Source organism: Eschscholzia californica, unplaced genomic scaffold, assembly GCF_041429995.1.
Source record: "Eschscholzia californica isolate CP2 unplaced genomic scaffold, dmEscCali1.0.p SCAF_6, whole genome shotgun sequence".
Lineage (NCBI taxonomy): Eukaryota > Viridiplantae > Streptophyta > Magnoliopsida > Ranunculales > Papaveraceae > Eschscholzia > Eschscholzia californica.
This window is the reverse complement of record NW_028238483.1, coordinates 3,898,359-3,910,774: the sequence shown is the minus strand read 5'-3', so window position 1 is coordinate 3,910,774 and position 12,416 is coordinate 3,898,359. Positions and strand designations below refer to the sequence as shown.

Here is a 12,416-nt window from a genome sequence, read left to right as displayed (position 1 = left end):
AAATCCAGACGATATCTCTTGAAGATCTTTGTTTTCAGAAGGTTTTGGGTAACAGATAGTTAGATTACCACCTTCAGAGAGACTGAGTTTTAGGGACATTTTTTGAGTGAGATCTTCAATGTTCTAATCTGAGGGAAGAGTCGACATGAAAAGGTTATGAAGGTAGAAGAAGGGAATGAGAATGAGATTAACGTTGCAGGGATGGAAGGATAAGTAAAGAGGAAGAACATAGAATATAGCTTTAAAGGAAAAGCCAACTTCTTCCTTTCAACATCCCATTTCGAACCAGGCCATCTTTAGTGTAGCACGTGTACACTGGAGTGATAACACTCGTCTCGATAATCACTCGATCTTCTAGAGATTAGCCACACTTGTACAACTTGCCTAGAGAACTACCCCAACAGAGGAAACGTCCAAGAACTAGCACGGATTCGGCGCATGCAGGGAGAATATGAAGAGTTTACTCGATTTACTCCTTAGTTGTAACACATGTTGAAGAATTTAATATAATTAAAAGGCAAGTAAAGACAGTGGTTGAAGAGAGTTACCTTGATTTGATATCAAAATCAATTTGTTTCAGTTTCCCAGAAAAATTAAATCTGGTTGATCGACCCTTATTCTTCTTAGATTCTCCCCAAAGCGTGTCTTTATTGCTGACTCGAGTATCTCCAGGCCCGTTATCTAAAGTTTCATGTTGATCTAGAGATCAGATGGATCTGTTCTTTAAGACTTAATGGTGGCTCTTAGGGTTTCGCTTGGAGAAAAAGGAGAGGGAAGACTACTTTTTTGCTGACGTCAGCTTGGAGTCTCTCTCTCTTAAAAAACTCCAACTTTCGTTTTTGAACTCTAAATAAGTTACCTGACAAGAAAAACACATAAATTATTAGAAATAAAACCCGAAACGAACAAACTCATCGAATTTAAGTGATCCAAATGTTGACGAAGTTTGATGTTTTCACCAAGAAAGAGAAAAAACGAAGAAGAAGACAAAAAAAAAATTAGGACAATTCGTTTGGGGAGAACGGGCGCTCAGGGCGCCTTATGTAATTCCGTACAGGCGCGGTTAGAGCCCGGGTGCGAACATCAATTTTAGAGGCGCTTATAGCCGCGCTCTAGTACAAAAACCTTCCCCGCAGGAATAACGCCAATATTGCTTTCTTACTCCTAGCCGCCGCCTAAACCCTTCTCTGTATTTTACAACACCACCTCTCTCTCTCTCTCTCTCTCTCTCTCTACAGTTTTATTATTTTCAAAAGTTTCCAAACTCCATGCAAACACTCATCCCAACTTTAACTCCTATTTCAGTCTTTGATTCTTTCCCTCTCTATTCTAATCTTTATAACCATCAATTTTTCAAGCTACATATCTTGAAATGCCCTTATAAACTTTAACTTAAAATCATAAAAAAGTAACCTTTTAGTTGATTTTTCTTTAGTTTCTTCAGTTGTCTGATGTCAGTTTCATCAATTGCTCGTAAAATGGCGCTTCACTTTGAGGTATATCTTCAACTTCGTCCCCTCGTTTTTTTTTTACCCCTATCTATTCTCATGGCTTTAAATTTTGGTTTTCCAGTACCCTGGAATTAGGTTTTCAAGGGAAACATAAATTGGACCATAACCCTTGTTTTGATTCTGAAACCCTAACGGTACTTGCTAGAATTTAGGTAATTTCACCCGAACCACCCGCATGTGACAAACCACCACCTTAAAATTTGAAAACTAGATTTTAAATTATTATAATTTTGAAATTATTATTATTTTATGTCTAGTTTTTTCATTAATAAGTAATAACACTTGGAGCATCTCCCAACACTGAAACTATAAAACTTAGAGTGTCACATAAGATTCTTAACAATAGTTTTTTTTTTTTTTTTTTTTTTTTTTTTGAAAATTTGAGTTAATATAATTAAACGAAGAAACGATTGGGGAGGACATGGATCTGTCATGATATCCACGCCTCCCAATTGCTCACTACATCGACATACGAAGAGTGTTTAAATTTAGACAAACTTTTAGCCCAACTTAATATTTTTCCTTTTACATCATCAACATCAATCAAGACTATAGTTTGCATTTGATTCCTTGAAAATCTTGTTATTCCGATCCTTCTATAGGTTCAAACAATTCTTCTTAAGAATAGGTCTCTGATGCAAAGCTCAACCTGAATCCCTAAATTGATGTCGTAACTTTTATTATAAAGATCCTTATGAGGTTCTTTATGTGCCACACAAGCAATTCAATTAGTTTTACGGTCAAAATATAAGTTACGGAGTTTTTCTTTAATGTCTATTGAAAAGTCTTTCTAATAGAATATCTCTAAATGACCAAGTTGGAAAGAGACAATTTAGGACCCACTTTTCACACTTGGTTCCTACTAAGTATAACTAATAAAACCTATTTTATTTTTGTTGCCAAATGTTGGAAGAAAACATAATTTGAATTTTATGGATCTTAAATTCTTAGGATTCCTTATGTAGACCAAGCGAACTCCTAAGAAAACATTTTTTTCAGAATTCATGATTCATAGGTTACATGTCTATCAAAATAATTGGACAAGTGTAGGATCCTATATTGAGCAATGAGATGCCTAAATCTTTTCTCCAAAACTATAGGCAAACCCTTGCTCAACCTCGACGTCTTCCTTAGTTTGTAGGAGTTGCAACTTGCATCTTTATTATTAGTCTGAGATTTCTTTTATCTCTGTCCAAATCAGAATTGTTGTTTGATGTCTGTTATAGATATTACTCTCCGACATCTTATTTGGTTCTTTACATATATGCAACATGATGCAGCGTTGAATTTAACAAGAAATTCTCAAGATTTATGGAATATAAAGAATCTTACATTAGTCTTAAACAAATATACTTTAGTATTTATAAGTGAAAAGAGTAAGTAGCACGGCTAGGTTATGAAAAGAGGCTCTATTTACTTATTAAGTGGCATCACTTATTACCGATGATTATTGGAGAGTGCTATAGCATGCAAAGTTATAATAATAAAAGTTGATAATTTTAGTTTAATCTTTGTATTTTTTCTGATTTACTTACTTTTTATAAGATAGTTGATTTCCGTCTCTTTCTTTTACATGGAAGGCGAATGCTGCTTTTAGTGTTGAACCATGGTCCGAGTAGTTGGACCCTAACTAACTCTAAGTAATTGATCTTGTTAGTAAGCTGAGTGTGATTGCCTAAGCTTAGTTTGGATATAAATCTTTACCTGACTCTAAAGTTGTCCAATATTTCCTCTTTGCCCCAAAATACAGTAATTGTAGTATTCTACCATATTTACCTTGATATTAATCAAGGAATGAAATTTTTGACGAATTTCAGCGGAAATTTGCGAATTATTTTGGAAATTTAGATGAGGTGCACGAAATCACACTTACAACTATCATGTGCATAGTTTCTACCAACATGAGGGAGATTTCGACAGAAATTGTTTGAGATCTCGAAATTTCCACCGACATGATGGAAATCTCAAATTTTCCACTGACATGATGGAAATTTCAACGGAATAATGACAATGTAGCAAAAATTCCGGAGAAACTAGAACTAAAAACACATCTCCTTCATGTTTTTCATCTTCATTTTTCATAGATATCGCTTGATTTCTATGTTATGTTTTAATGCTTTTTAAATCCATTTGAAGATCCCCCCCGACTTAACTGCTTAAATTGATTTTATCTTAGTCACACCCCTATTATAACTGTGTAATTGACGATACCTTTTCAAACTAATCCATTATGTTAATCTGTTATATGCATCATATTTTATGCTTCATTGTAGTTTAGTAATCTTGTTATATGCAATTGCATCGTATTTTTATCATTTCTATGGATTTGTAAAATTTCCACACTAAACAAAATATTTCCATTTGTAGACTGACCGAAACCAAAATTTTATTCCTTGATATTAATATGTTATCAAACTTTATTCCTTCAAAAAATTGCTCTTAGTTCTCACCGGCCAAATAGAAAAGATCGTTCGCCGTATGAGGTGTAAGCAACACCACGTTCCTAGCACCAAGAAAGAGGTTTTAAATTCTTCATACCATTTGAAGTGTATAAAATGATGGCTTGTAAACTCCATTTGCTTTGCACAAAATGCACTTATTAGACAAAATCTCGCCTCTTCTTCTCAAATGGTAGGATTCTTTAGCCTTAATCAACCTATTTGCTTGAAACATTTACAAGTTCAACAAGTTGATTAGTTGACTACGAGATTTAGTTACCAGTTAAGATCTTAAGTTCTATAGAGATTAAATGTCTAAGAGTATATATTGTATAGCAAAATAGGCTGGAACTTACTACAATCAAACCTAAAATACTGAACCAAGCTATCGGTACCACAAACTAGAGCGAACCACTTTTGATTGTAACTTTGGCATGTTGCATATTGTATTCAATGGAAATCGATTTTCGTGCCAACAAGTAGACTGATATTATGAATTGACAGTGTAATGCTCATTTGTATGAATTTTGGGTGTTAAGGTTTTGGGACGGTTCAATCGTGCTAGGGCATCTCAACTTACCCTACCTCACTTTGTGTGCCAAACACCTCTGTTTATGCCCGTCGGGACACAAGGTTAGATTTCTTTTATCCTTTCCTGGCATTTATTTACATGCCTACTACTGTACGGGGCATGAGTAATCGCAATAAAGACCAATTTTTGAAAATCCGTTTTTAGGCCTCAAGGCGGTTCGCTCTCACAAGGATAGACGGCGCCTCGAGGCGACGGCTTGATGCGTAAATGGCGTAACTGTTATTTCGTGAAGAAAATGATATCAATTGTGTATAATATAACATAGTTTTTGTACTTTACTACCATTATATATTCTATTATAATATTATATAAAGTCGTAAGTGTTTCATAAACATACAACTCAAACATAACCGGCGACTTCAAATGTGCTCTTTTATCTTCGAGGTCATATATGTATGCCCCAAGGCATCAGGCTCGGATTGAGGTGAACGCCTTGATTCTTTTTTAAAACACTGATAAGTACACTGGTCACCCATTACACTATTAAGTTGTTGGATTTGAAAATCTAACTCATAACCAGTTGGCACTTGGCGATGTGCGGACCCACCGCCTCACCTTACAGGGTTCTTTTGGCCAAACAAGTATATACATCTATTGTACGACTTAGATCTCGTGTTACCACTGAGCCTATTATGTAGAGGCCTAGCTTGCATAATAAGTGTGTTACTTGGCGTCTTACTCGAGACTAATTGGCAATGAGTGGAGAGACCCTAGATTTTTTCAATCATTCAACATTCCTTGATCCATCTGAGATTATTCCAACATGCAAGTCACTAGTGGTGAGATATGAGATGTCAGTAGGATCAATTTTTTTTTTTTTGTAGTGACCACTGCCTAACATTCATATGTATCTCAGTATCTGAACTTTGGGATCAGTGTTCTAAACATCAATTTTTGTCTCATGCGACTATCTTTTCACATTCATTATGTCTTTGACGTTGCTATCTGTCACTGTGAAAGGTGCGGTGCCAATTGATACTGGTTAATCAATTGGGTGGATCATCTAATAGTTTTGTTTTGTAAGCTTTCACATCTATCAATAGGAGTATTAGATGGTTATTTACCATATACACAAAGCTAGGTAGTGAACATTTTAATTTTCCGAAAAACTAGTTATGGTAGAACTTGGCAACACCTGTTTCAATATTCTGATAATATTCGGTGATCCTTTTTTTTACAGGTACAGTAAAAGGTTTAACAACAAGCCAACTTGAGGATATTGGTTGTCAAATAATTCTCGGAAATACCTACCATTTGGAAGTTCGTCCTGGTTCAGAACTGATCGATGAACTTGGGGGCCTTCACAAATTTATGAATTGGCCTAGAGCAATGCTTACAGATTCTGGTGGCTTTCAGATGGTTGTTTTTCATCCCATGATGCGTCGTTCTGCTTTTTATTTAATGGGAATTTGTTACAACCAACTGATTTAGTATTTCTCTATTTTAGTTTGCCTGACCATATTGTCCGACGTTTTTTATTTGAAACTTTGAACTAACATATATGGAACCATACTATATTAGTTAAGGATTTAGAATAGTTTACTTTGAGGCCAGATTTCATAAGCTATACTGTACCAAATAAGGATGTCTTTGAGTCTCCTGAGTTGTCTTCGATTTTCATCTATGAAGTATAGGTTATCATCTGCAAACTGCAGATGGTTGACTGCCTTCCATCCAAGGTAGCCTGGAAGCCTCTTATCCGTCAGGGAGACCCATTACCACCTAGTCTCTGGTGTTCATAGGCTATACACTTTGAAATCTTGTCCAGAGCAACTCGGAACCTGTCTCTAAATGGATAATGAATATTCTAAAACCATGATATATTTATATTTTCTTGGTGTTTTTGTAAGATTATCAAGTTAGTTAGAATCATATTAGTTATACTTAGTTTGTGGAAACTGGAAATTAATTACTGCAAAAGGACGTGCAGTAAAGGAAAAAAGAAGGCATGTAATTCTGAAAGATACACATCTTGCATTGCCTTGAGATGGAGTAAACAGAATTCGTCTAAAAGTACTGTTCTACAGTCTCGAGGCTTTGCATCTGAACCGAGATAACTAAATTATCCAACATGTCCTAAATTTTGTTTGACAGTGTGACCTGAATCACGAGCTTCTTCATTCCATACGTGTTTGTTTCCTCTTTCAAATTTATGTGCACTCACTCTTTAGTTTACCTTCAGAGTTGAGATAAACAATGTTACCAGATATTTACTAAATGAATGTTTCATTTCTTACTTATTCAGGTCTCACTATTGGAATTAGCTGATATTACTGAGGAAGGTGTAACGTTTCAGGTATTCGTTTTATTTCTGCTTATCAGTTTTTTGATGTTTAGCCTCCAAGTTATCTAAGGAATTCAAGATGTAACCAATATTCTGTTGTTTTTGTTCAGAATCATTTCAATGAGGAATTTCTATATTATTCAATTTTCTATTTATTTGTTACTCATCTATTGTTGCTTTCCTATGTACGTTGTTTATCAATGGGTGAAAAATCCAAATAGGTAATTGTACGAGTATACAATTGATGAAATATACAGATATCGTCCACAATTAGTCAAATGCAAAATAACAATTGTTAAGCTATTTTTTTTTTCTTGCTTTTCAATTTCTTTGTATTTTTGTAGAAAGCGATCCTGAAATCGTAGTCTTCTTGGAATATATTTATATTTGTATCTATTTTAGGAAGTCAATGCGCAATAAATGTTTTAGGATTTGTAGGAAGAGCAGAAAAACTTTACCTAATAGATGCACTCATACACATTTTGAGGAGTCAGATTCACCAAATATTGGGGAATAACTCTTTTTTAAATTACATTAAATTTCACACCTCCAAAGAATGAACTATTCTATATCATTAGATCATATCAAACCACTAGTTATCAGAACTGAAGAATTTAGAAGAGAGAGCAATCACTAAACTCAAACTAGTTGCAACTTAAAAAGTTCAGGTTAGTTGTCCATTTGTGGAATGCCGAGAATTGGGAATAAAAGCGTATCTTTTTTAATTTCTTTATAATTGTCGGATACATGCTTGTTAACACATGCTTCCGTTTTTCTGACTCCAGTCACCTGTCGATGGGAAGCCAATGCTTTTAACTCCTGAAGAGTCGATACAGATTCAAGTGGGTATATTTTATGCTCTAACACTGTTCTATCAAGAGTTCAAAACAAATGAGATTCTTTAGTTTCCTTCTACCCCTACTGTTGAAAATCTTCAAAGTTTGACATCTTTTTCTAGATATTACCTTTTTAATTTCTTTCCAACTTTTGCAGAACAAAATTGGAGCAGATATCATAATGGCTCTTGACGATGTTGTCAAAACAACTATTACTGGCCCACGAGTCGAGGAGGCTATGTATCGGACTATTCGTTGGATAGACAGATGTATAGATGGTAACTTCATTTTATAGCAAAAAGATTGCTTTAGTTTTAATCCACGAAGGTGGACAGCTGATATCATTGGGCTCCCAGATTTGGAGCGCTGATCCTTTTTTAGGGACGTTTTATGACTATGCTCTCGTCCCTCACCCTCCCAAATTGCATTATCTCTATCTGATTGCTGCTATAATCACAAAATAAATTACTGCTAAACTTTATTCTATTTATTCACAAAAACAGCTCACAAGAGACCAACTGAACAAAACTTATTTGGGATAGTACAAGGAGGATTAGATCCAGTGCTCAGGTAAAGTCATGCCTCTTATTTCGTTCTTATTTTGAAGAAATGATTATACATGGCTCCTGAAAAGAAGTTACACTATATACTCGTATTTTTCCCCATACTAGCTAAATTTTTTGTTCTATCCCTTACTTTCCAGAGATATTTGTGTTCGAGGCTTGGTTGATCGCAATTTACCTGGGTATGTAAGATTCTACATGTTACAGTTACTAATGGGCCTCACAATTTGTGAGAAATTATTAGGTCAATGTAAGCCGACTACAACACACTCTTCAAACTCTTTGCCAACATACTTCCAAGAATAAACTATAACACACTCTTAGCTTTTCTCTAGAGTAGGCATCCTCTCATGTAATTCATATCAGTTTTACTACATTTGTCAACATTAGCCCACAATTTTGCTCACCCACCGCTTTGTTCTTTACTTCTTTATGAGTTGTCAGAGTTAATTTTTTCATATTTTTCATGAACCTACAAAGATGATGCATAGATCAGTTTTCCTACACTTCGCCAACCATCTTCCCAAAGTTTAGGTATTTATCTCACTTACAGTTTTAGATAAACAAGTTTGTTTATTTTGCACCATCTTCTCTAGCCTACATAAATGTGATCTAAAAAGTAATTCACGCTTATTCTAGTGTTCAACTCTGTAGATAAAATCAATGTTAAAATGGTGGAGGTCTAGTATTTTGTCGTTTTCCCATTTCCTTTAAGGTAGTGCTCAAGGCGGTTCTGAGTCTTAGGCCTCATTAGTGTCTATCAAACTCTCATTTCTCGGCGTTTCTTATAGATATATGATAAAATAATCACCACACCAGAACCTTTTAATCTAATAATTTTACTTTTGGGAGGCGGTTGAACTTATTTTACTTTTGTGACAGCTATGCTATCGGCGGGCTTGCAGGCGGTGAAGAAAAAGACTCATTTTGGCGTGTTGTTGCTCAATGTACTTCAGCTTTACCTGAAGATAAACCACGCTATGTGATGGTAACAGTAATTAACTTGTATCAAATGTTCCAACTTCCAAATATGAAAAAAATGTTATAGCTCTAAACCATGTGCATGAATGTTGTCTCGTGAATATTTATCGAAAGGATGCCAATCTGCAATTGTTTTGAATTTTATCAATTGAAAACTGGAAAATGATATATATAGGCAAACCCTTACCCTAATTCTACTTCTATGTTCTTTTTTGTATCCAAGGACTAACTAACTAAATGGAGATAGTTCTGCCATGATATCTTACATTTTCTTTTCAAATTCTTTTTTAGGGTGTTGGATATCCTCTTGATATTGTAGTTTGCAGTGCATTAGGTGCTGACATGTATGATTGTGTTTATCCTACACGTACTGCTCGGTTTGGTACGGCTCTTGTACCTGAGGTAGTTATTTTAAAGACTCATTTTGTAACTTGTAATATATATATTGTTATTTTCCCGCACAAATAAACCTCGAATATCATTTCCGTTATTATTGTTATTATTATAATTATTATCCTTTCCTTTGCTCTGATACTTACATTCACTAAATTTCTTATGCAGGGAGTACTGAAACTAAAGCACCAGGTAATGGCTGATGATATTCGTCCAATTGATCCTGAATGCACTTGTCTGGTATGGCAACTTCCTCTTTCCTTGATCTACTTGATTACCAAATATTCCTTATATTCTTATCGTTTTATTTGTCTATGTCGTCTTGCTAGGTCTGCAAGAACTATACAAGAGCTTATATTCATACTCTTGTAACAAAAGATGCTATGGGATCTCAACTTCTGTCATACCACAATTTGTTTTATATGATGAAGGTACATATACAGTACTCAAGTCATTAAGCTAAGTTGTTGGGATTGGTCGATCCAGCTCGAGTAGCTCGGCGATCGGATTGGGGGTAGCCCGAGCTGATTATTTGCCTAGCCTACAAATTAGCTTTTATGTACGAAATTTTGAATTCTTGGATTTCAATTTGAATTATCAGTGTAGCTTTGCGGCCCATGCCCGATGTTGCCCCTAACTGCTTAGTAATTAAAAACTGAGTGTCTAAGGGAGTAGTCGTTTCTTCTCTCTTGTTGTCCTGTTTTGCAACTAATTTCTTATGTCTCCTGGTTTACAGCTTAGCCGGGATTTACACACGTCGATAATTGAAGGAAGATTTCCAGAGTATTTATTCTAACTCTCCAACTTGATCAACATAGAACTTTTTACCTGAAAAGAATTGTGTATCTCCCTCATCGCTGATACATTTGTTTCGTTATTCTTTTGTTACATCTTATGCAGGTTCGTTTGTGGATTCTTGAAGAAAATGGTACTTATTATCTTACTCAAATTTGGTACTTCATTTTTCCAATTTGTTCACCTTCAACAGAAACATACTATTATGCATCCGGACACCTATACCTGTTAAACCTTAGTCCTCCTACTAGAATTGTGTTGGCTACTGGGTTTGTCCTGTCACCTATGATGATATTGCTAGACGCGTAGATCGAATAATAACTCAGCCAAAGCTAAATCGCATCTCTAACCTATCAAACATTCGCTGCTAGTTGCGTTACTATGTCTAATTTATTAGCACCCTTATCTGAAAATCAGAATTAGAGTACAAAGTAGGTATCTGCCCAGAAGAATGAAGGCCTTCTCATGGTGAAGGAGATCTGCTTTTTATGAGGACAATGACTTTGGGTATTGATTTGAGGCAACCTGCAGTTATGAGATAAGTAGCTAGGCTCGAGACTCGATTCTTGTCGGCTGAGGGGGAGCCCCGACGCTAGGGGAGAATATGGAGGTCACTCGGGGAGAGACTCGATGGTTATGTATAATTTTCTTTTTCAAATTATACCTCTTCTCACCTTGTCCTCTCTTTGTCTCCTAAATAACATTAACGACCATAGGAGGGAAACAAAGTAACAAAAATGAAGGTCATGGGTTTGAGATGGAACTTGGCTCTGGTTCACCTTACTGTCAAGTTCGAGTTCATTCAGTAGTAGGACTACTTAGATCAGTAGTCATCCAGGAGCAGAAACACCTACTAAGTTCCCTTTAGGAAGGGTTATAGCTTTTTGGGTTTATACTGATTAGCTTAGATCATTCTATCCATACAGTATCCTAACCAACTCCCTTCTGTTGAAATAGTTGGATCCACCCCCGAGTCTGTGGTAATCTTCAAGGCTCTGTCCTCAATACCGCTTTATTGTTCATTTTGTTTTCTTTTCTTATTTCATGCGCTTATGTTTGTGTTGATCATAATTTAAAGTACCCACCTTTAGGGTTTCTGCCTTCGACATAAGATCATGGTCATGTTGCTATTTTAGTTGTTAAGAATCACAAAAAAAAAAATCTAAGTTATTCCTTGAACCATTTAAATGTGGTTAATTTCTTGTAGTTCCCGAAAGGTGATGTCCCTGAATGGGTTTGTAACGCAATGGATGTTGCCGGTGTAGACATCTCCGCTTGCTGCATGCCCTTCTCTCCATCTGAAGATAACATACTGACCAAGAATATATAAGAGTTTGGCTTCTGACAACAAAATAACTACACGCTCGGCAGCAAGGATTTTCAGGCACCTCGCTGCTTGAATACGCCGTATAATATTATGTTTGTTTCTTTTGTTTGAAGTTCTTTCACACATACATAAGGGCATACATTTTGTTCCAGTATGCCCTTTTCAGATTAGGACTACGTTCGATCAAGTATCTCGAAAAAAAATTAAAAAACAACAAATATTAAATTGAAAGTATCTTTTTGGGACTATATTGGCAGATGACTTGTGTTGTTTCAATTCTTTTAATATTTTTATTTGCTTGGATTTTGATTATTCATTACCCCTCATGGAAACTTCTTATGGTTTCACTGTATAGGGTTTCCGACTCTTACAACACCAAAAAACATGTTGGTTTCCGACTCAATGTCTTCTCAACCTTTATTGTGTGTTTGGATGCAGGAATCCAAAGTAAGATTCCTAAATTAAAATACGGTAGGAATCTTGAGTTGCAACTTTAAATTCTACGGACCTTAAGTCATAAAATTAACAGGAAATTGGGTCGGAGGCCCAATTTCATGTTTTTTTTGTCAAAAAGACAAGTTATCTTTTTGTCCTTTTAGGCCCCATATATAGTTTGGAAATAGGCTTGAAGGACAATTCTAAAAGCTCTCCCATTTCTAATGCCGAAATTGCCCTTGGAATCTTAGCTTGCGAAGC

The 12,416-nt window shown here is 35.5% G+C and overlaps 1 protein-coding gene across 1 annotated transcript; it reads left to right on the top strand.

Moving 5' to 3' along the window:
• Positions 1–1,135: 1,135 nt before the first annotated feature.
• On the top strand, positions 1,136–11,976 carry LOC147530892 (uncharacterized). The gene is made up of 15 exons (XM_086649409.1): positions 1,136–1,496; positions 4,489–4,582; positions 5,722–5,900; positions 6,787–6,837; positions 7,611–7,667; positions 7,819–7,939; positions 8,165–8,231; positions 8,365–8,406; positions 9,107–9,212; positions 9,497–9,607; positions 9,767–9,838; positions 9,928–10,029; positions 10,335–10,381; positions 10,499–10,526; positions 11,601–11,976. The coding sequence occupies exons 1-15, from the start codon at positions 1,452–1,454 to the stop codon at positions 11,721–11,723; spliced, it is 1,245 nt and encodes a 414-aa protein (XP_086505535.1). The 5' UTR covers positions 1,136–1,451; the 3' UTR covers positions 11,724–11,976.
• Positions 11,977–12,416: the final 440 nt, after the last annotated feature.